The 24122-nt window shown below is 35.1% G+C and overlaps 1 protein-coding gene across 2 annotated transcripts in view; it reads left to right on the top strand.

The window, feature by feature from the left end:
• The first annotated feature begins 13328 nt into the window (after nt 1–13328).
• The window catches only part of PAHX (phytanoyl-CoA dioxygenase (PhyH) family protein), a 104164-nt gene continuing 93370 nt past the window's right edge, over nt 13329–24122 (top strand). Inside the window, exons 1-3 of one of the 2 annotated variants that reach the window (XM_089371661.1) lie at nt 13329–13921; nt 13953–14041; nt 14131–14313. In XM_089371661.1, the coding sequence (XP_089227787.1) occupies nt 13987–14041; nt 14131–14313 (238 nt within the window). In that variant the 5' untranslated portion in view covers nt 13329–13921; nt 13953–13986. Of the gene's footprint in view, nt 14042–14130; nt 14314–24122 lie in introns of both variants that reach the window. The other variant, XM_089371660.1, reaches the window with a different exon arrangement.

The following is a 24122-nucleotide window of genomic DNA, read 5'->3' as shown; positions in this document are numbered from 1 at the left end:
TCCAACTTGATTAGCTATCCAGTTTAACATGTTATTGCTATGTGCTCAATTAACAAACCAAAAATACATATATCACATCATGAATTGAGTTGGTGGTCATTAAAAAAATACAAAATTTAATATCAACAAAAACATAAAAACATACTAAAATTAATCTCGAATATTAAATATCTAATTTAATGTACTATCAAAATTAATATATACAAATTTGGCCAGCTTACTCATTAAAATAGCTCACACATACAATTATTATAGTACATGTGTCAATTCACTTAGGTCAAATCACTGATAGTACTATGCATTTTTATTATGTGCTCTCAACATCCCAGTCGGTTGGAAGTGCCCATTTATAATTAAAAAGGATGACCAATACACATTAATCAAAGTAAAATAATGAAAAATTTATATCTAAAGAGAATCTTTATTGCATATTGAATTAAACCTATCATTTTGGAAATTGAAATCATTGTCGATTAGAATTAAAATGTGGAGACTTCATAGATTAGGAGAATAGACCTTTAATTCTTAAATTAAATATTTATACATATATATTTCTCTCCATACGACCCATGTTATGTTGTTTTATTCAATGACATTTGAAAAATTCTATTCAAATTTTAGGAATAAGTTGCGGAAGTCTATTCATAAGGAGTTATAAGTTGCGGAAGTCTATTCATAAGGAGTTATCCGTCGATAGCGTTATAAATGATGGGACTATCAAGGAATGTGTCGACACAAAAAAAAATACTCAGATTGTAAAAATTTCACTCGAATTTTAGGAATAAGTTGTGGAAGTTTATTCATGAGGAGTTATTCGTCAATATTGTTATAAATGATGGGACTATCAAGGAATGTGGCCACAAAAAAATAGCCAGAATAATTTAATACAATCATGGATACCTTTTACATGTTATATGCCATATATTACACAGGGTTTGGACTGTATCTATTAAAGATTACGTCTCTTTGAATCATTTTAAAATATTATGTACTTAACCTAACAAGAAATTTCATTTATATTTTTTCATTTTCAAATAAACTTATAATTTTTTTTTAAAAGTTAACAACTTACTTCATCTTATTAAGGTCACTTTGCACCAACTTACTTCATCTCATTAAGGTCACTTTGCACCATATTTACTAAAGACTAAGTCTTTGAATAATTTTAAAATATTGATGATGATGATGATGGTGGTTAACGTCCACTGAGTCCAAACTTTGGTCTATCGGACCTAAAGAAACAAATTATTTAGTTTGATTTAAGATTTTATTCCGATGCTCAAAAAGCTTGAAGAGAAGCCTCCCGAGCTCACTATAATTTTGACATTGTAAAAGGCTAGGAAGGTTAGTATTGCGACAAAGATTATGAAACTGAGATCTAATGTTGTTGTACGTGGGGCACTGTAAGAGGAAGTGGTTTTCATCCTCGATGCCCCTATTCTCACAAATATGGCAGATCCTTTCCATCCATGGTGTTGTAGGAACTGCCCAACGATCTGTTTCACTATGGAGCTCATGAGAGTTCGTTTTAATCTTCGCTATATTAATTTTCTTCTTTGAGCTAGTTAAAACAGAAAGATACTTTTGATCTTCTAGGGTGGGGTTGATGACCTTCTTATAATAACTTAATTTTCTTTTAGTTGCTAAATCTTTCTCACACCACATTTTTTCTTTGAACTTAGAAGTAACAATATTTTTAATGTTACTAATGTTTTGCAATGCATCATTCTCGTTGATCTCCCAATGGTTTAACCAGGCCCTCGTGTCTTTATACCACCCTCGCTTGAGCCTTAGGTGGTTTTGGCTGGAATTTAAAGCTAGCTTAGGAAGTCTATGATATCCTATGTTATTGAGTTTGTGCTTGTACAATAGAAGCCTAGTCATAGCTAGGCTCTCGATAGGGGAAAGACCTACTTCTATAAGGAGAATAGGATAGGGTGTATTGCTTTTAATTTTCAAGTTATATGTTATAAAACGCTTCTGGATTTGCTCAATATTTCTCCAGGATTCTCTACAGATGCTGCAACCCCAGACCTCACATCCATATAAGATAACAGGAGTGACTAAAGTTTCAAAGAGGAACTTCTTTTTATCCCACATTACGAGGTTTGCTATTTTACAATTGTTTCAAGACCAAACTAAGCTTTCCACCCCCCGTTAATCCTTTTCTCAATGCTATAGTTCCAGTTGAGCTTGTGATGAATATCAATTCCTAGGTACTTGTAAGAATACACTTCCTCCAAGTTATTATTGTCATACATAAAATTAGTGTAACTGTCCTTCTTGGATTTGATAATCATAACTTTTGTTTTATCAGTGTTAATAATCATACCATGGTAGAGCATAAATCCTTAAGAAGCCTAAGTTGCTTATCAAGATCAGGTGGGCACCATGTGAGAAGAACAATATCATCCGCATGGAGAAGAAGGATGATGACTATCCCAGCTAAGATCGTGCCAGCACATCCTGCTTCCTCTAAATAACCTTCAAGCTTGTCGATGTAAATGCCAAATAGGGTAGGGGAGAGGGGGCAACCTTGTTTAACTTCGATATTACATTTAATATCTTTCGACCACCCCTCATTGCTTTTTAGCTTGGCAATTACATTCTCATATAACCTTATAGCGATAGCTCTAAACTTGAAAGGAACCTTTAGCTCTTCTAATCTATTCCAAAGGTTATTTCTAGGAACCGTATCGAAAGCCTTTCTAAAGTCCACAAAGCAACAAAAGAGATTGGATTTATCATTACGACACTCCTCCACAATGATCCTAAGCGTAACGAGGTGGTCTGTTGTTGAATGATGCCTTCTAAAACCCGCTTGGCCTTTAGCCTGCTTACCTCCACTTTCAAGCCATATGCTCAACTTCTTTTCCAAAATACTACCATTTTAGTTGGCTAAGAGAGTGCTGATCATAATTGTCCGATAATTAGAGGGGTTATTTGTATCCCCACTTTTAAAAATGGGGATAATGAGGCTCTCATTCCATGGTTTAGGGAACCCTTGCTTGACTGCTTGATTGAAAAGCTTGTGGATGTGGTGGATGGGGACAAGACCTCCAAATTTTAAGATTTCTGCCTAGTAACCTTCAATGTCCTTAGCTTTCCCATTTGCTAGGTGTTTAACCCCAAAATCAATGTCTTCTAATGAGAAAACTTCTTTCGTAGCGAGCAGGGTTTTAAAGTTATCCATGACATTTGGAGATTCATAAAGCTTTTTAAGATAGGAATTCCAATCGTGTAAAGCAATTTTATTATTATCTTTAGTTTTCCTAGTTAGAATCTGCCTCCAAAATTTCTTAGGAGCTACCTTAGAGAGGTGTAAGAGATTCTCTTGTCTTTTATGAATGTACTTCCTCTTTTTCCTTTTAGTTAGGGATTTGTATATTTTTATCTTGTCCATTTTAAGAGATTCATCAACAACTTCCTTAATTTCTCTCCTCGCACTTTTACAATATTTGTCATACCATGGGTTGGTTTTGCCATTTCTTTTATTATTTGAAACTTCAATTGAGAACTTGTTAATAGAATATGAGAGGGTTGTAGTAAAATTGTGATAGAGGTCTTCTATGTTGTCTATACTAGATAAAGGAAGAAGATTAGTTTTTAATTCATTTAGAAAGAGATCGTTTTTATTTTTTATCAAATATTAAGTTCTTTTGCCTATAAGGATTATTTTCTATGGGATCTCTATGCATGAAAAAATTGAGAGTTATAAGTAAAGGCCTATGATTAGAGTGAGGCTTGTGGTCGTTTAAGATGTCAAAATTTATTATTTCGTTGTATAAAGGGGGATCATAAATAACATAATCTACCACGCTGCTACCAAGCCCATGGATGCAGGTCATCTAGCTAGAATTGGGCCACTTCTTTAGACCGTTGCAAATTATGAGATCCTGAGCACTACAGAGCTTGACTAGCTCCGACCCAAACGGATTCTCCCCAAGGTCTTCAGAGCTCCTTTTGTACCTACTAGCCAGAGTAGGGTCTTCGTCTAACCAAAGAGGATTAGGGTTGGAAAGATTGCTTAGAATAATAGCTTGGTTGCTTGAAGTTCGAGCATTAAAGTCACTTATTAAAAGGATATTACCTTCATTCCTTACGCTAGAAATATCATTCTCTAAACCATTGTAAGGACTATTTTTATCTAGATTCTTCTTCTTATAGAAGTTAGAATTGATGGGGGGGAATAACATATTGCTATGTAGGTCTTTTTATTATTAATGTCAGTGATCTCTATCCAACTATATTGGTTGTAAGGGTCGTTTTTATAAATCCTAGCATGGGGGGAGATGTTCTTCTTAATGTAACAAGCTATTCCCCCAATGCCTCTACGGGAGGATCGCTTGTTCCAGGTAGACCATAGCGTAAAGCCATCTATGTTAGGGACCTTAGATTCTTCATGCTCCCAAGTTTCAACAAACAAAATAATATCAACATCATTTGAGATCCAACTTAGCTTGGGGCCTTTGTTCCATGGAAAACCCTAGCAGTTCCAAGAAAGAATCCGGAGCATGTTGAATTGCTATTTATTACTATCTTTTTGGTTTCTATCTCGAATAAAGGCTTTTCTATTTCTGATTATTGTCCATTTTCCTTCCTTCCTAGCTTCTTTTACCTTTTGAAACTCCTTAACATAGCAAGAAATTTGACTTAATTTTAAAAATTTTATTTTGAATGAAACTTATAAAACAATTTTAAAAATTAAACGAATTAATTTATCTCATTAAAGTTACCTTGGTTAAACCTAGATTAATTTAGGTGTGACGAAAAAATTGCAAAATTTCTATAGTTTAACTTTCCACATTGAAATTTTGTATTTTTCACAATATTTTAATTTATTTATCTTCAATCCAATTGATTATTAGAATGAACATGTTATTGCTCATTGTATTGATTGACGAGCCGAGGATACAATAGTAACATCATAGGTTGGTGGTACTGTCCTGATAGGAGGGTATGGTTGCAGTCCACAAGTAAACTTGAAAAATAATTAATAACAACAAACATTGATAAGCAACCCAACAACATTTTAATTTAACTATTGATAAACTTGAAAAATCTTTAATAGCAAAAAACATACATAAGCAACCAAACCAACAATTTAATATTGGTAGCATATTTTTTTTGGACTCATCGTAGATCAACTTGATATTGATAATGCAAAAATGAATGAGGTTTTTTAGCTTTTTAATTTTAACTAGAATGTATTGATTTATCATAATGTTTTCTTTTATATATATAATTTTTAATAATTTAAATTACAATATTTTAACTTCATTTTTAAATTTTAATTTAGAAAATATAATTAAAAAAAAATCAAAACAAATTTAATTTCATAACTACACTTATACTAATAAAAAAAACTTTCATTGGCATGAACAATCGTTATGTACATCTTTGTTCCTAAATTTTTCAATAATCTCCATACACCATCTCTAAATTTTTTGAGGAAATGAAAACACTCAATTCAATATTTCTTTAATATTTGGGAGAAAAAAAAAAAAAAACAAAAGGATTAACCTCCATTAAGACCAATATATATACACTTTTAACACATGTTAAAATATATGCTCTCTTTAACTGGTTTATGAGATCACTCATAAAAGACATTGGGTATTTAACACATGCTTATAGCTCTAAGGTCCCTTGTAAATAATTTGCAGTGGAACTATGGTTAACACACTTTACAAATACTAATTTTTTTTTACTTGAGTATAAATATTAATAATTGTAATGTAACATGAAACAAGCACATAATTTTTTTAAAAGTGTTTATAGCTCTAAGGTCTCATGTAGATAATTTGTGGTGGAACCATGCTCAACACACATTAATATACAAATAATTATATGCTAAAATTGAATCTTGTTAACATAGTGAACCACATCCACATCATATCAAAATGATCACCATAAATATCTTATTAACTTTATTTAAATCCTTATTAAATCGCTAAAAAACACCATATACTTTTACAAATTAATAATAAAAATAACATATTTAACAATAACATATATTTTAATTTATCTATATTTAAACTTATATAACACTTATTTAAATATTAAAATATTATTAACATTTAAACATTTAAAAAAATTAACAAACTAAAAACTAAAAATATATTAATAATATAAATATTATTAATCACATTGATATAAATATTATTAATAAAATGTTATTCCTCGACTAATATTATTCATAGAAATGTTATTGCTTGAATTCACCCGCATTTGATTAGTTATGCACATTTCCAATTCTATCTAAAACTATATCATAAATATCAAAACAAAAATCACAAACCCCTTTGGGGTGACATACTTTCACTTGCAGATTTAACACTCGTCACGTACAAAATTGCAGAATTATAAACATTATATATTTAACCTTGGTTCAGTCAAAATATATTTAACATTGCACCATTATAAACACCCCTTAGATTTGAAGAGGCATTTTAACACTCGTCACGTACAAATTTGCAGAATTATAAACATTATATATTTAACCTTGGTTCAGTCAAAATATATTTAACATTGCACCATTATAAACACCCCTTAGATTTGAAGAGGCATTTGTGGCATTCATTACATTTTTAACTTTGCAACATAATAATAATTATTTGAAGAGACATTTAAATATATAGCGTTCGTAATATTGCAAATTTGCATGCGTTGGGAACTAATTCCATAGTTGAAAGTGCATCACTTAGGTAAGTAACTAAAGTGTTATATCATGGCACTTGGACGTTCTGTGTACTTAGTTTATCTCTTGTTTTTTCTCTTTAGAATCCTAAAAAAAAAATTGGACATGATAATTCTTTCAATGATGATGAATCTCCCCTTATTCAATCCCTTCACGATGTTGATGTAGGTTATATGATTATGTTTGAGAGGTGGCAAATCTTCTAAATATTTAGCATGACTTATTACTGGAATAACTGGGCATTCTCAATGAAATAAAAAAGGCAACAATGACTACTTTTCATGGAAATAGAGAAATTTAATTTCTTTGAAAGATTTTATTAAAAAACATATTATGAGAACAATTATAGTGTTACAGCGAGAATGACATTAACACACATTATTTAAGAGATTTTAGTGTAATAAAAAGGTGGATTTGTTGAAAGTGTTTTTTTCTAACATATGAGGAGGAATTCAAATTATTGATGACAATTATGATGAGTGATAACATGTGACATTAATCAGTTCTAGGAAAAGATCTCATTTTTATTTTCAAAGACGTTGACTCATTTTCCCATCGCCTTTATATCAAATACAATATTATGAGTTTCTAAAGTACATGAACTTTATCTTCTTCTTTTTTTGTTTTTATCTGTCTGAATTAATAACTGGGAAGGCTTTTACTTGTGCAACACAAAGTCAATTCCAACCACTACCTTTATATCCTCTATACCAACACAATGCCTCAAGCAACATAGAAGACTAGTTGATGGTTACACTTAGTAACCTTCCAAATAATACCTTAACAATGCACCCTATTACCAAGTGATCTACACCCGGGGGGGTTTTAAACTTAATTACAAAATGGTCTTATTCTCCCAAATCTATTTATATTTTTTCAATGATATGAGTTGCCATATGCCACATGTCACATTAATGTTATGCATAGGTGTTACACATCTCTCTTAGTTTGGGTTTTAAAATGGACTTCTTGACGCAATAAGATTTAAAAGTTATAATCAAAGTTCACTGTATCAAGTTTTAATGTTGGGTATAACGGAAATATTCATGTCATCCTTGGTGCATGGTGGTTTGGTTGTTGGTCAACGCCAAAATCAATTAAGAATTATCTAGGTTGTACTTACTTTGAGCAATCAAATTGAAATTGTGAGTTGTATTATTGGTACTACTGAAATGGCCTAAATTGTTTGGGATTGGGTGGATATCTTATGCAAACATTTCACTTAGTTCTAATTAACTTAAAAGTTGTGTTGCTCAATGATAAACAAGTCTAGGTTTTTCATATTGCTATAATTAGACATGCCTTTAGAGTATATATTATCTCCCTAGATATACTGGAACAAAATAAAATATAAGAATGATAAATATGTCATTTCCTTTTCTTGGTCTAAGAGGGTTGTTGTGATTGTAAGTTCACCTTTATAAATTCAAGCCTAAGTTGAGAAATACTCTTGAGATGTGATGCATCTTCATTGACTATTAAAATTATTATGAATTATGTCTTTCCCAGGTGGTTGATATCTTGGTTGTGAACATCCCCTCAAATGTCTCATCATGGCTCATGCTAACACTAGACCCACCAATGTACATGGAGGCAAGTTCAAGAGTGGAGATAAATTTATCCATTTTTTTATTATATAACTATATGCTTCTTATTAGATTCAAGGTCATGTGTGTTCCATTAGTGTTATCCAATGTGGCTACACCACCTGAGGATAAAAATGATGGATGGATAATTCTAATTGTTAATTAACTTCTCCATATGATAGATTGACCCACACTGAGATATGATAATATAGATCCCACAAATGGGACAACCCCTTAACTTTATAATGCTATAATTCTTATTTAGGTGTCATTTGATGTACAATTTAATTTTTGTAATGGACTTCTTTGCTTGGCTTTAGTGATTTTTCTACTTAAAATTAGATCTTGATAAAGGTAATTCTTAGTGCATTTTATTTGTGTTTGTCCTTTTCCTATTTTAATACATCACCAAAGAAGAAAGAAAAAGATATTTTATATTGGTATAATGATAGAATCTATTTCAAAATGACACAAGAAGACATATCTAATTCTTATTATTCCTACTATCATTCATGCACATGTTGACATACCACATAAACAAACAAATTTAATCACCGGATAATCAATTAACTATTTAAAATTTTACATTTTTATTATAATTATCGAGACTATCATTTTTTTTAAACAAGTGTTGTAGGGAAGCTTAGTCCCTGCCATTCAAATTACAAATTATGATGTGAGAAAAATTGCATAAAAAATTACAATCTACATTGGTCAATGCTAAATTAATAGTGGTTAATACGCAAATCCAATCCTATAGTGAGTCAAGGTCTTGCATAAAATTTGGTGGGTGGTAACCACTAGTAGGTCTACACATTTACAATTTTACTCTACACATTTACAATTTTATACACAAGAGTTGAAAAAAACATAAATAATTGTGGGAAATAACACAACGTAAGTATATTTATTTAATTCTTATTTCTATCTATTTTTATGCAAAGTCTTGCTTGAATTATGTCGAAAGTAACTCTGGTTATTTACCTAAATGATTTTCAAGGATTTGCATTTTGAACCATCGAGTGTGACTCATCAAGACATGATGACGATGAAGAAGAAGAAGAAGAAGAAAATATTTTAACGTCCACGAGGCTAAAGATAGTCTATGGGATAGATTGCTTCTTCATCTGCTTGATGTATTCGACCCTTTTTCTGTGAAGCTTCAAAATAAATGCTCCTAGCTTCGCGACAAAACCCTCGCTAAATAGATTATCCCAAGAGCTAGCTGCCAACATATCTGCATAACTTTCCATGTTGTCTTTGAAAGCCTCACATTCTAAAATGAAATGTTTTTTCTGTTTCCACTTTTCCGGGAGAACAAAAAGTGCATATTCTTTCCTCCCACGCTTCCTTTGGCCTTTTCCAGCGCCTTGTTTCACAACGGAGTTGATAAGAATTAGTCCTTAACTGAGCAATAAGAATTTTGTCTCTCCAAGAGATATTGGCCTCTATGTATGCTTTTGGTTGATGACTATGAGTGAGATTAAACACTTCAATATAGTAATTTTTCTTTCTTCCTAGCTCCTTATTCCAAGTGCACTTGTGGAACTTTTCCATAACAAAAGCTTTTATCTCTTTGTTGTTTATGGGACACACATTCAAGCAAATACCCCATTTAATAAACCATTTGTTATTTTGTTGCATTCAAGTTTTTTGGCTCTTGCACAATCTATCATTAAAGACAACCTTAGGCCATCTACCCTCTTCCATTTGCTCATTTTTTTTAAATACCTTAGGACTCGCACCATAGCAATTGCTTCAATAGGAGCAGTCATTGTTTCACTTAACAAGATATCATAAGGAACTGCACTTTTAATCTTAAATTTGTTTGTAATCAAACGCTTCTGAATTTTCTCAATTTGTCTCCATTGCATGTCGAATGTACTGCTAGCCCATAGTTCACAACCATAGAGAATCACCAGAATCACTAGAAGCCCAAAAAGAGTTTGAGTGGTTTTCCAGTCCCATAACTCTGCCTCTCTACACCTATTTTGAAAAGCATAAAATGCTTTCCAACCCCCCAAAGTTCTTTTCTTTTTACAACCATTCCAACTTAGATTTTTGTTGAAGTCAATTCTGAGGTATTTGTAATCCGCAACTTCTTCCAGAATGTTGCCTTCAAAGTAGAACTTATGCTGGTTATGTTTTCTTTTCTTAGAGAAGACCACTACTTTCGTTTTGCTGATATTGACTTGCATCCCCACACTTCTACAAAAATGCTCAAGGGATAGTAAGTGCTCTTGTAAACCAAGAGCCAATTTAGCAATCAGAATAAGGTCATCTGCATGCAAAAGAAGTCTTATAACAAACTTGCCCAAATAGATACCATCACTCCCTTGCGAATTTAACCACTCCTCAAGCTTGTCGATATATAAACCAAAAAGTGTAGGAGATAGTGGGCAACCTTGCTTGACCCCAATATCGCTTCTAAAACTTTTAGAAATGCCTGCTGAAGTTCTAATTTTGACTTTCGCCTCTTCATATAGCCTATGCACAACTGCTCGCAAATGTTTAGGAACCCCAAGTTCCTCCATTCTGTGCCAAAGCTTATCCCTAGGAACCAAGTCAAATGCTTTTCTGAAATCACCAAAGCAACAAAAGACTTCTTCCTTTTTCTCCCAAACTTTTTCAATGATGTGCCTTAAAGTTATACAATGATCAACTTTTGAATGTTTAGGTCTAAAACCTGCTTGCCCTTTAGCACGCTTATCTCTTTCTTCTGCCCATTTGCTAATTTTGATTTCTAGCATGCTTCCAAATAACTTTGCAAATAGAATAAGATCTTGGCATCAAGTTAAATAGACTAAGATAATTCTTTTTGAGCGGTTATAATATAATAGTTAGATTTGACTAAATAAATATTATTATTAATAAATAATATTTTCATATAAAGAAAACGCTTAGATTTGACTAAATAAATAATATTTTAATATAAAGAAATAATTGTTAATATTAAATTAAGGAAAATAATTAATTAGAAGAGTTTTTTTTAATAAGATGAATATCTAACAATAAAATAAAAATAATACTTAAGTCAAACCTAAAAATCAAAACAATAAAACAATTAATAAAATTAATATAATAATATAATAAAATAAAAATAATATTTAGATCAAATTTAAATAATCAACACAATTAATTCTAAAAATTTAAAAATAAATAAAAATAATAAATGCTCAAACTTAAATAAAAATATTTGGGTCAAACCTAAATAATCAAAACACTAAAATAAAAAAAATCATTATACAAATATCTAAATATCATAAGAAATATTACAATAATATCCATAAATTCCCATATAAAATATGTGAGGGAATTCAATTCTCTATGTAACATTATATTGTGCAAATAATACAATAAAAATTTCAAATTATGATTCAATGAAATGTTTGAAAAATATATTTTTAATAATCTTGAAAAATAAATAAATACTTATTATTATTAATCAATCCTTATAATAATCGACATTAAGGATTTCTGCTCTACCATGGGTATGACTGTTAACACTGACAAAACAAAAGTTATGATTATCAAATCCAAGAAGGACACTTACGCTAATTTTATGTATGACAATAATAACTTGGAGGAAGTGTATTCTTACAAGTACCTAGGAATTGATATTCATCACAAGCTCAAGTGGAACCATAGCATTGAGAAAAGGATTAATGGGGGGTGGAAAGCTTATTTTGGTCTTGAAAATAATTGTAAAATAGCAAACCTCGTAATGTGGGATAAAAGGAAGTTCCTCTTTGAAACTTTAGTCACTCCTGTTATCTTATATGGATGTGAGGTTTGGGGTTGCAGCATCTCCAGAGAATCATGGAGAAAGATTGAGCAAATCCATAAGCATTTTATAACTTATAACTTGAAAATTAAAAGTAATACACCCTATCCTATTCTCCTTATAGAAGCAGGTCTTTCCCCTATTGAGAGCCTAGCTATGCTTAGGTTTCTGTTGTACAAGCACAAACTCAATAACATAGACGATCATAGACTTCCTGAGCTAGCTTTAAATTCTAGCCAAAACCACCTAAGGCTCAATCGAGGGTGGCATAAAGACACAAGGGCCTGGTTAAACTATTGGGAGATCAACGAAAATGATGCATTGCAAAACATAAATAACATTAAAGATATCGTTACTTCTAAGTTCAAAGAAAAAATATGGTGTGAGAAATATTTAGCGGCTAAAAGAAAATTAAGTTATTATAAGAAGGTCATCAACCCCACCCTAGAAGATCAAAAGTATCTCTCTATTTTAACTAGCTCAAAGAAGAAAATTAATATAGCAAAGATTAGAACGAATTCTCATGAGCTCCATAGTGAAATAGGTCGTTGGGCAGTTCCTAAAACGCCATGGATGGAAAGGATCTGCCATATATGTGAGAATAGGAACATCGAGGATGAAAACCACTTCCTCTTAGAGTGCCCCGCGTACAACCACATTAGATCTCAGTTTCACAATCTTTGTTACAACACTGACCTTCCTAGCCTTTTACAATGTCAAAATTATAGTGAGCTCCGGAGGCTTCTCTCCAAGCTTTTTGAGCATAGGAATAAAATCTTAAATCAAAATAAATAATTTGTTTCTTTAGGTCTATAAATAATTTGTTTCTTTAGGTCCGATAGACCATTGTTTGGTCTCAGCGGACGTTAACCATCATCATCATCATCATAATAATCAACATTAATCAATTTTAAATTATAAATTAATAATAATTAATAGGTATGTAAATCGCTAAAAGAAGGATACCAAGGTAGAGGAATCGCTAGAAAAGTTACAAATATTAAAATCCAGGCAAAAAAATTTACAAATATTAAAATCCAGGCAAAAAAATTTCATACGGTTGAAAACTAAAAACTCCCCAATCTTGAAATTTAATCAAAATCTTGCCAATTTCTATGATTTGCTAAAATCCCACCCTAACCACTATCACTCTCATTTTTCCTTTGTAGTAGTTATAGAACATTTCATATTAAAGGAAAACTCCATTCACATCTCCTCTGGCATGTACATTTCATATTAAAGGAAAACTCCATTCACACCTCCTCTGGCATGTACTCTTTAAACACACCTCTGTCATAACATCTGCACCTCCAAATAAGTTCACGGAATTCGTCACTAATGATCATGGTTATTAGGAGTAGCTCTAAACATATACGCAGACCATCTAAACCCGACTTCGATGATATTTATCTGTTGGGGAAGCTCCATCAAAACTCCGCAGGCTTCGTTCTTATAATTGATTTTGTTGACTTCCGTGTCGAGCATTCCTATCCCACCTATCCTAGAAAATAGCCAGTTGATAGACCACAGATTTCATTCTCATAATCGGTTTTGTTGAATTGGGTTTCGTACATTTCTATCTTACCTATTCCACATAACAGGTGGTTTGGATTCTTTGTTGGGTGTCTACAGATTGATCAAAGTGTTGTTATCTTGAACAACGTTGGGGAAGCTCCATCAAAACTCCGCAGGCTTCGTTCTTATAATTGATTTTGTTGACTTCCGTGTCGAGCATTCCTATCCCACCTATCCTAGAAAATAGCCAGTTGATAGACCACAGATTTCATTCTCATAATCGGTTTTGTTGAATTGGGTTTCGTACATTTCTATCTTACCTATTCCACATAACAGGTGGTTTGGATTCTTTGTTGGGTGTCTACAGATTGATCAAAGTGTTGTTATCTTGAACAACAAAGATGGTGCTGCAAGGAAGTCTCACTTCAGACCAACTCCAATTCTTCAATTCCGAAGGTTATAATCATTTCGATTCAATCTGTTTTTGCCGTTCAATTAATTTAACAGATGAATTTATCCAATTAATTTGAACAAGGGTCTTTCAGGATATTTGGTGCTTGAAGGGTTTGCAAACCCCAAGGAGTGCAAAGGATTGATGCAGCGTATGGAGGAGTTGTTAGAAGATTTCGATCCTTCAGATTCTTCAGTTTTCTCGACCAGAAACCAGCCAGAGTTGACGGCCAATCATTTCTATGAGAGTGCAGAGAAAATCTCGTTTTTCTTTGAAGGTAATCTCACGCTTACATCCGTTTATTCCTAAAACTAACACATACTCATCTAACCCAGGTCTGTTATTGACCTCGCGGATCCGAAGCTCGAGTTTGCATATATTGGATACCGTTTTTAATATGTCGGTCATTTGTGTGAATTCGAGATATACAAACTGGAGTTTCGCTCCCTTGAACTGCATATCAAACCGGATTTAGATGAATCTGTGAGTCTCCCTATGTAACGCGCTGTCTGGCTCAATACACACACGCGAACGAAGTGTTATTGGATACCTCCATCCCCACTCGTGCTGTTGTGCACCTCGGTCCTCTAAGTTGTGATCCCACCAAGAATTTTACTGCTCGAATCTGGTGAAAAAAGCCAAACTTAGAATATTTAGAGCCTGCTGATTTGTAATGCTAAATAAGGGAAATAAAAACACCTGGAAGCAGTATGCACTTAATATTAATCCTAATTGTAAAACCATCTCTTTCCCCTACTCACTATTCAACATATTTACCAATTTGAACTGGGGGATTATTTATCCCGAGTTGAGATGTTGTAACACAGAGAACATATTCACTAGTTATATGCTACTGATTTTCTTTCCTTTTGTTTTTGTTTGTGGGAGGGGTGTTGTTTTAGCAAACTGGGGCTGTGATGACACCATACCAGAGATGAAAAAATAACCTAGATGCCTTGGAGAGGGCAGAAAATTCATCACAAAATATTCTGTACAAGCACACTACCTCTGGCTGAGAAGCTGCAACTGAGGGTATTTATTTTGTCAAAGTGACTCAGCTAGTATTATTCACGTTGAATACTGTTTGAAATAGAAGCACCATTTTCCTCGGACAAAAAGTCTTCCCTTTCATTGTCTTGCAAGAGAAACAATATTTGCATCAAACTTCATTGCTCGGGCTTTAAGCTGTCTAAGAAGAAGTCTGCAATGTTCTCAGAATGGTGGTTTTATGCTCTCATACCTATCTCCTCGATTCCCTTTTCCAGTAAGGGTTTTGGCTTCACAGATCTGGAAACATACCTTCACATCCGCTGAAAATATCACAGAATTCAGGACTGAGCATTGCTGCCAAATGATGCTAAAATATATCCGAAGGATTGCAGATTACACTCCATTGGGTTGTTTCTGCCTTGAGGAGCACACCTTCAAACTTAGGATTCTTTTGCCATTTTGGACTGAATATCAAGCCACATATGGTTGGTCATTTAGCTCAATAAAGAGTCTTTGGTACTTCCTTTGCCTCTGGGCTTTTATCACAGAGATCATCACACCAAAATTGCAAACAAGATGCCCAGATGGAAGACTGGGGAGTAATATATTTAAGCAGATAGCCGATGCTTTGAGTTAGGATAAGAGCTGCAACTCCAAGATCAAAATGATGAGGACTCATAAGTTGAGCATTACGCTTCTTTTGTTTATGAAATCTGCACTTCAATATTCAATATGGGTCCTATTAGCATAGATATTTGCTCTTGTATGTAAGAAAGTACTACAGTTTAGCTGAAAATGGCAATATTCAAGCTCCAAACTACTGTTCTCTCCGAACCTCAAAATGTGAATTATCTCTTGTCATGTTTGGAATAATCTCTCCTAGGTTGATATGAGCAGACTTCAGTGGTAACATCTGGTGTTATCTTGGGGACGTGTGCTCCTCATGGTAGCGCACGAGAACCCCAGAATCTCATCATATAAGAAGAAAATAGTAAGTAAAATCAGAGGGCCAATGCAACCACTTCCTCATTTCACTTATGCACTGCTCCTTTCCTCTGTGTTTGGCTACCAAGCAGAACAAATATACATTAATTTGAGTGTCTGTATTCAGGGTTCTTCATCATTGTTGTACTGAAAGTAAACCATGGAATCTTGAAATCACGTTCATCGATGAATACACATTGATAGAAGCTGTTCCAGGGTCGTTCTACCCATCGCTGAATATCATTTTCAGCCCAGTCTTCTTCATGTGTCTGGTCAAACAGCTTCAGTTTCCCTTTGTCTTAGTAATTAAATGATTTATTTTCTGCACTGGAAAGACATTACCTCTTAAATTTCTGAACTTAGTAAACTAGCAATTTAATTACTAGCAGATTTATCACTGATCTACTGAATAAAAGCACGATTGGAATCTTAACATAAACAAAAATAATCAGTGGAAAAACAACCAATCTTAGGTTAAAATAATCAGTGTTAAATTTTAGGTATGTTCTATGCTTAGAGCAATTTACTTCAATTTTTCATTTTAGCCCAATGACAATATTCAGATTAGCAATCACATCAGCATGATAGTAAAGTGCAGATAGAACATAAACATAAACAGCAGAAGATGTGGCACCAGCCAGGGACAAACCTCAATGTGGGGAAACCCTTGATCAATTCTTCTTATATTTTTCAATAGTTCAGCAGAGAGAGATAGTACAAAATTACAAATACATAAATATGAGATTTTATGACAGCAGTAGCAAGATCATCATTTCCACTAATGATGACAGTTCTGAGATGCAATCCTGAATTCCCATGACAGTCTTCAACCAAAGATAGTACTGTAGCAGATCATCAATCTAGTAATCCTCCTTACAGCTGCAACATTCTACTGATAGCTTGCAGCACTGGCAAATCTGATGACAGCACAAATAGCAGCCCTAAATAGCCTTTGCTATGATGCTATGGCCTTTGGCCTAGCACATGGCAACTTCTGTAGCATATGTTCTCAAAACAGCTATACAGACATTATCAATGCAGCAATATGGGACTATAAGAACTCAGCTCAATGTTAGCACCTAATCCATATATGCTATTCAGCCATAAGCTGATCTTTTCTAAGCCTGAAGGTCAGACCTTATGACAGCGGCTTCATTATCTAGCAAACAGTCTTAAAACCATGCATAAAACAGCCTCTTTCATCACGTTGATACCTACAGCAAACACGCTGTCTTTCCAGGCTTATTCATGCTGAGATAAGACCCATTCTTGCTGCGGTTAAGGATCTCTTCTTGACCGCGTCAAAGGGTTCTTCTTGACTGTAGATAAAGGGCTACGCTTGCTGTAGCTTAGGGCTCTACATGATAGCTGCTGTGACCTTCATTTGCTGCGGATAAGAGCCACTCTAGAATGTGGCTGGAACCTTCTTTAGGACTGTGGCTAGGGCACGTTAAGTCTGCAGATTTAGGGCCTCATACATCAGCAGATAAGGGCTCTCCTTAAGTGCATATTAGAGCATACACTGACTGCGTGTTGGAGTCCTTCTTTGTCAGCGTTTAGGGCTTGTATTAGGCCTCCTCCTTGACTGCGTCTAGGGCACGTTAGAACACCAGCTTATGACACTTGTTTGGACTGCGGCTAGGGCTTGTTAAGGCCTCCTCTATACAGCATATAAGGATCCTCCTCTTGCTGCATAAAAACCCTCATTAACTGCGGCCTAGGGCACCCTTAGATGCTGTGGCTAGGAGACTCCTGTAGCTGCATATAGAATCCTCCTTCACTTCAACTTTGGACAGCATAGGAGTCTTCCTTAGACAACATATAGAAGGCCTCTCCTTGCTGCGTAGATAAACCCTCCTTGACTGTGGCTAGGTGTCTTCTTCCTCTGCAGCTATATGACTCCTTCAGGACAGCGTTAAGTTCTCTCCTCCATGACTGTGTTAAGGGCTCTGCTCCATGACTGTGATAAGGGCTAGGGCATCTCCTCTAGGGCAGTGTGTAGGCCTTCTCCCAAGGACAGTGTATATGCCTTCTCTTCTAGGCCTCTCTTTCCACTAAAACCCAAACGAGTGGAGAGAGGGATCACAAGAGATGAGTGACCAAATGACTTGAAGGCCACCTCTATTTATGGTGCAACATTGAGGTTGAGTGGGGGGGTAATTTGGTTGCTGGCCGACTTTGACAAATTGTCAAGTAACACAAATAAATTCATATCTCCATGAATACATGTTGGAATCAGATGACCTTTAGATCAATCCTACACCTCTCGATGAGAGGAATTTAAGAAAAATATCAGCGGCCATAAATAAGAAGACCTACGCGGAGTTTGGCCCTAGTTTCCAATTTTAACAATTGGAGATCAAGATATGGCTTATTTTATCAAGCTCCAAACTACTGTTCTTTCTGAACCTCAAAATGTGAATTATCTCTTGTCATGTTTGGAATAATCTCTCCTAGGTTGATATGAGCAGACTTCAGTGGTAACATCTGGTGTTATCTTGGGGACGTGTGCTCCTCATGGTAGCGCACGAGAACCCCAGAATCTCATCATATAAGAAGAAAATAGTAAGTAAAATCAGAAAGCCAATGCAACCACTTCCTCATTTCACTTATGCACTGCTCCTTTCCTCTGTGTTTGGCTACCAAGCAGAACAAAGATACATTAATTTGAGTGTCTGTATTCAGGGTTCTTCATCATTGTTGTACTGAAAGTAAACCATGGAATCTTGAAATCACGTTCATCGATGAATACACATTGATAGAAGCTGTTCCAGGGTCGTTCTACCCATCGCTGAATATCATTTTCAGCCCAGTCTTCTTCATGTGTCTGGTCAAACAGCTTCAGTTCCTTTGTCTTAGTAATTAAATGATTTATTTTCTGCACTGAAAGGACATTACCTCTTAAATTTCTGAACTTAGTAAACTAGCAATTTAATTACTAGCAGAGTTATCACTGATCTACTGAATAAAAACATGATTGGAATCTTAACATAAACAAAAATAATCAGTGGAAAAACAACCAATCTCAATCACACATTACCCAAACAAATTCTGCCCGATCAAACAGTTCTTCATTAAAAATAACTTCAGAACTTACAAGTGCTCCCTTCTTGGGATAATGGCACATTGAGGAAATTACATACACAACAATGATGTTGAATTTTGGTAGCTACAGTTGGTATTTAAGTTGGCCCATGGAAGAAATAAAAGGAGGGAAAATAAAAAATTCAAATATTGCTCAAATCGGCTCCTCCATTCCAAGTCGGCCGGCCCAGGAGTCATGCCCCTTTGATCACCTCAAGTCAACTATAAATACACCTCAGCCTCCCCATTTGATCAATCAATTCAGATCATATCTACTTCTCTGTTCACTTATGCGAAGAGGAGAATTCTGGGTTTATTCACATGCAAAGAGGAGAATTTGTTAGGTCTGTTCACATATGTGAGGAAGAAGACTTCTAGGCGGAAACCGAGACCTTGTTTTATCTTCTGTGGTAGGGCAGAAGCCCTAGAGGGACTGAGAATTTATTCTATGGAGAGTCAAAGCAGGTAAGATCTGTGTTTGAGGAAGGTCAATGTATCTGTTGTCTCAAGGAGGCTGAAGTTCATAATATGCCACTGAAGTTTTGGATTTTTGTTCTGTATTAAAGAAAGAGGGTCGAAGCCCTAGAAGAAGACTTGTAACCTCAAGACCGAGACCTTGAAAGAAGAATGCTATTCATGGAAGAAGGGCTGGTCAAGCCCTAGAAGTCTGTTCATGGGAGAAGGGCTTGTCAAGCCCTGGGAATTCCTAAGTTGTCTTATGAAACTCAGATTGAAGCTTTGTTGAATTGAATAATTTCTCCTAAGAAAAGATTGTTGGGTTTTCCCTTGTTAGGGTTTTTCTAGAATAAAGTTTTGGGTCTCTTGTGTTTGGCTGTCTCTTCATGATCCTACTGTGATTATTGCATTGTAGTTGAGATTTTCTATGCATAATTGCTTTATGATGAATGTAACATAAGATGAATAAATTAAGATATCATTGGAAAGTAATTATCAGATGAGAAGGTTATGAAAAATCAACATGGTATCAGAGCAAGGTCAAAGAGCAACCATTAAAAGTGTAGCCCTAGTCAAGTCAAGGATGGTTTTGATTTTGTCGAGATGAACTTTGTATGGATCGTTGTATGAAGAGCAAGGATCAGGGTTAATATTTGAGACACAAACTTTCTTGACCTTATCTGAGTCGAATTTGAACTTGTGTTAGGGCCACAGTAGCCTGATGGAGGCCGCATCTTGAGGCATCAAGTTTTGATCTGAGGCAAAAGTGAGGTCTGTTCTGTGACCTTTTCTTGACAGAATTCGGAGACATCCATTATTTATTCCAAAAAGGTTGATTCATGGCAGAATTAAGGTCCATCTTAAGCATAAGTCTTATACCTGTAATGACTGAATAAAGAATGGACCTGTAATGAGATTCAACCCTTTTCTATGGAAATATGAACCTAATTCGGCCCTATCTTTGAGGTAAAAATTCGGCCCTGTATTAGGGCAGAACTGGAGCATCCTTGGCCTACTCTGAGGCCCCTTCTTTTGAGACAAAATTTGACCTACCTTAAGGCCTTTCTTGAGACCCAATTCGAGTTTAGTTGAGGCCTGATTTTAAGGCTCTTGTGAAGCTGATCCAAAATTCTAAGAAGTTTGAGGCAATTTGGATTCCAAAGTTTCCTGAGGCAGACTGAGTTTTAAGACAGAGTCAAGGTCTTATCAGCCTGAAAGGCATATTCGATTTGTTAAGTTGAAGGTGCCTTGTATATGCTGAGAGATGGTACCTACTACCACTACTTGATTCCTGCCAGGTCCGATTGGTATAAGGTAGATTTTTTTTTGAGATATGGTCATTCTAATTATTTGAAATTTGACCAAGGGATACATCTCTGACTGATCCACCTAGGAGGGCTCTCCATGGTCAGAGGGAGCTGAGGAGAAAGGCTTAAAGCATGAAGCTTTTATAAAGATGGTAGACCTAGAAGAGAAATTGGAAATTACAACTTGCAAGGGTTTGTGTAACTCTAAAACAATACCCATTGACTTAGTTGCAGGGCAGATGTATGCGGGGCCATCAAAATTACCTTCTTTTAAGGCAGAATCAGTGGCCAAAAGTCTTGTCTTTTGGAATTATAACTTTCATATTCACTTGACCAAGTTATATTCTTGAAGTTGTTTCCTTGTGCCAGGGCTGTAAGTGGTCAAGATTGAAGTATGACATAAAATCCTAGTCAGATTTAGCTATGGGTTTTTTTTAATTCAAAGAGAATCAAAATATGTAGCTCAATACAAGAACTAGAAGTTTTAAGGTTTGTAAACCCTATAACAAAATATGGAGTGTTGAATACAAATTGGAGTTCCAAGATCTGGTGTTGATGTTGTTGAGCTCTTGGTGTGGCTGGATGACTCGAGGATAAAGAAACCCTAGCTCATACATTTTATGCAAGAAAGAAAAGGAAAGCTACATGCATTAGTGGCTGATGACGAGGATGATGATGATGAGTTTGTAGATGGGTTTCAATGATTTTTGCAAAGGAGGCAATGCTTTCTGAGAGTTGTCAAAACCCTCCAATCCTCGGAACAAAAGATAAGTAATCTACATCTCTTTCTTTCTTGATTATTATTGCTTTATTATTAGTTAGCTTCTTGTCTTTGCTTCTTTTGCTGGGTTATAATCATTCTTCCATGACCTCCTAGTGAAAGTTGCAGGTACATCGTAAAGGATGCCAAGGTTCTGGCAGCAAATGAAAGTATTGGGAAGAACAAAGCAAAACTTGTGACAAAAGCATTATGGGAGATTCCCACTATTTGAAACTAATGATATTCTCAAAGCTTCAAGGAGATAATGAGATTTTACCAATTGATAACATAGATTTGATTTTCTCTATCATTGGTGGGATGCATTCTCAAGAAGAAAGTAGAAATAATGAAGACGTCTTCATCTTAGAAACCTTGCATGGTCAAAGGGGAAAATAGAGGTCCTTCAAGTTTAGCGTGTTTTTCTTTGACAAATGATTGTGAGCTTAATGAAGAATTTGAATTTAGTTGCATCAAATACTATTTTGCAATGGAGGAGGTTAAGGAAGATGAGATTGTTTAGAAACAACAAGAAGGCATGGAAATGTTGGTTGTAGAGTATAGCTTTCAAGCCAACATAAAGAATTGGGAGGAAGCTTACAATCATTATGCCTTTATCGAATACAACTATTCATCATTTTGCAATTTTCCGAAATTTAGGTGTTTTGATAGGGTTATAGTAGTAGTATCTCTTCAAAATGTTGCATCAAGAAGTGCTTTTTCTTTGGATAGTAAGATCCAATTTTTGGACAATTTCATGAAATTAAACAACCTTTCTGTTTTGTATTATTATGTTCACCAATGTGGTCACAACAACTTTATAATGCAAACTATACTTGTTCTTATTTAAAAAAATGACACAATGAATTGGTGGACCTTCTAAAGTTTATTTTTCTAATGGATGAAAAAGGAAAGGGTGATACAAATTGTCGATGATGATGGTGACCAAAAGTAGCAGGTGACATAGATTGATGTCAAAGCATTTTACCCTTGCCTTTGTGTTGAATACAATGTAGTGGGTTTTGATTGTACTAAAAACAAATAATATAATTGCCTTAAGCTCTTGAATCCATTTATATTTTTTCAATGATATATCAAGTTTCCGTATGTCATGTATCACATTAGTGTTAGGAACATATGTTACACATTTCCCTCATACTTTGTTCTAGAATGCATCTCTACACATAATTAATTAATTTAGTGGGTTGTTAATATGTTATTGGGTTAGTAACTATTAAAACAAACATTATTTAAATGACATACATGTTGCATAAATGAAGGGTGAGGAGAACATTCTAATATATTGATAATTAACTATTATAATAATAATATGTATTTTGCACGTCTTAATGAAGCATTTTATCTTGCATAAATCATGAGCAAGGACACGCTTATTATATGCCACTTAAATGATGACAACTCTAAATTGGAGAGGGAATATATTGTTATAACTTGTAGGATCATGTTACAAACATGGAGAGAGAAAACAATAATGATTGGGCAAATATATGGATTAGATAAGATAAGATAAGATAAGATAATTTTATTAATGTCCAACGAATGACCACAAAGTAGGTCAAAGGGACTGTCGGTTACATAAGGGGGCCGTGCCCAGTAGGAGAACCAAACGGTCTCCTCAGAAAGACAAAGGCTGAAAGGAAGATAGAAACTAAAAACTAAAAACGAGGCGGGTTGGGAAGAGCGAATGGAGCTCTGATCCCGGCCACGCCTGTTGATCTCTAAACTGCGTCGTAGTCTCACTGGTGAAGAAGACCCTGGGGACTCGGATGTGGGGGTCTGCTACTCCTAACATCCGAGGCCGAGAGAAAAGAGCTGTGGGTAGTTCAGCAAGGTTTGCTGATTTGAAGCGGTGGGCGCTGGTTGCCTCCCATTGTGTTGTCTCTGTGATCTAGTGATCCTGGGCCGCCTCTCGGGGAGATGCCTGGAACGGTTCTGCTGCTGGGCCCTCACAAGTAAGGGGCCTCTCCTCTTAACGGAACGAGGGTCTGTCGATCTGCGTGAGCCGGACTGATCGGTACTCGGACTGGTTGATCTCTTGACTCCTCGGGCTGATGGGAGTATGTTGAAGAAAGAGGTGATATGACGAGTAGTGTTGGGTTGGACGGGAGGCTGGAGGATATGCTCCCGATGCTTTAGAGTCTCTTGGATATAAAGTGCGACACATCTCTGGTCCGTGTAGTTGAAGAAGCTGGATAGGTTCCGCGGTCCTCTGAACAGACAGTGGTAGCGACCTCTGATCTCATAATATATCGGACAACCGAAGATGAAGTGCCATTCGGTTTCCACCTCCTGTGTATGGCATAGTCGGCAAGTCCTGTCAACTCTCTCTATCTGGTGGTCTGTCTCTACCCGAAGCATATGTGATCCAACTCTGAACTGCCCGAGGGGGATCCGAAGAGCATGCATCCAATGTCGAAGCGTGTACTGGGGGCGAACTATAAGCCCGTCTCTGATACTCAAGAAGTGCTCTGCATAGAACGCCATCTT

This window comes from Pinus tabuliformis, chromosome 8, assembly GCF_031772625.1.
Source record: "Pinus tabuliformis cultivar Carrire ecotype Pingquan chromosome 8, CPIR1, whole genome shotgun sequence".
In the NCBI taxonomy this organism is placed as follows: domain Eukaryota; kingdom Viridiplantae; phylum Streptophyta; class Pinopsida; order Pinales; family Pinaceae; genus Pinus; species Pinus tabuliformis.
This window is presented reverse-complemented; position numbering and strand designations above follow the sequence as displayed.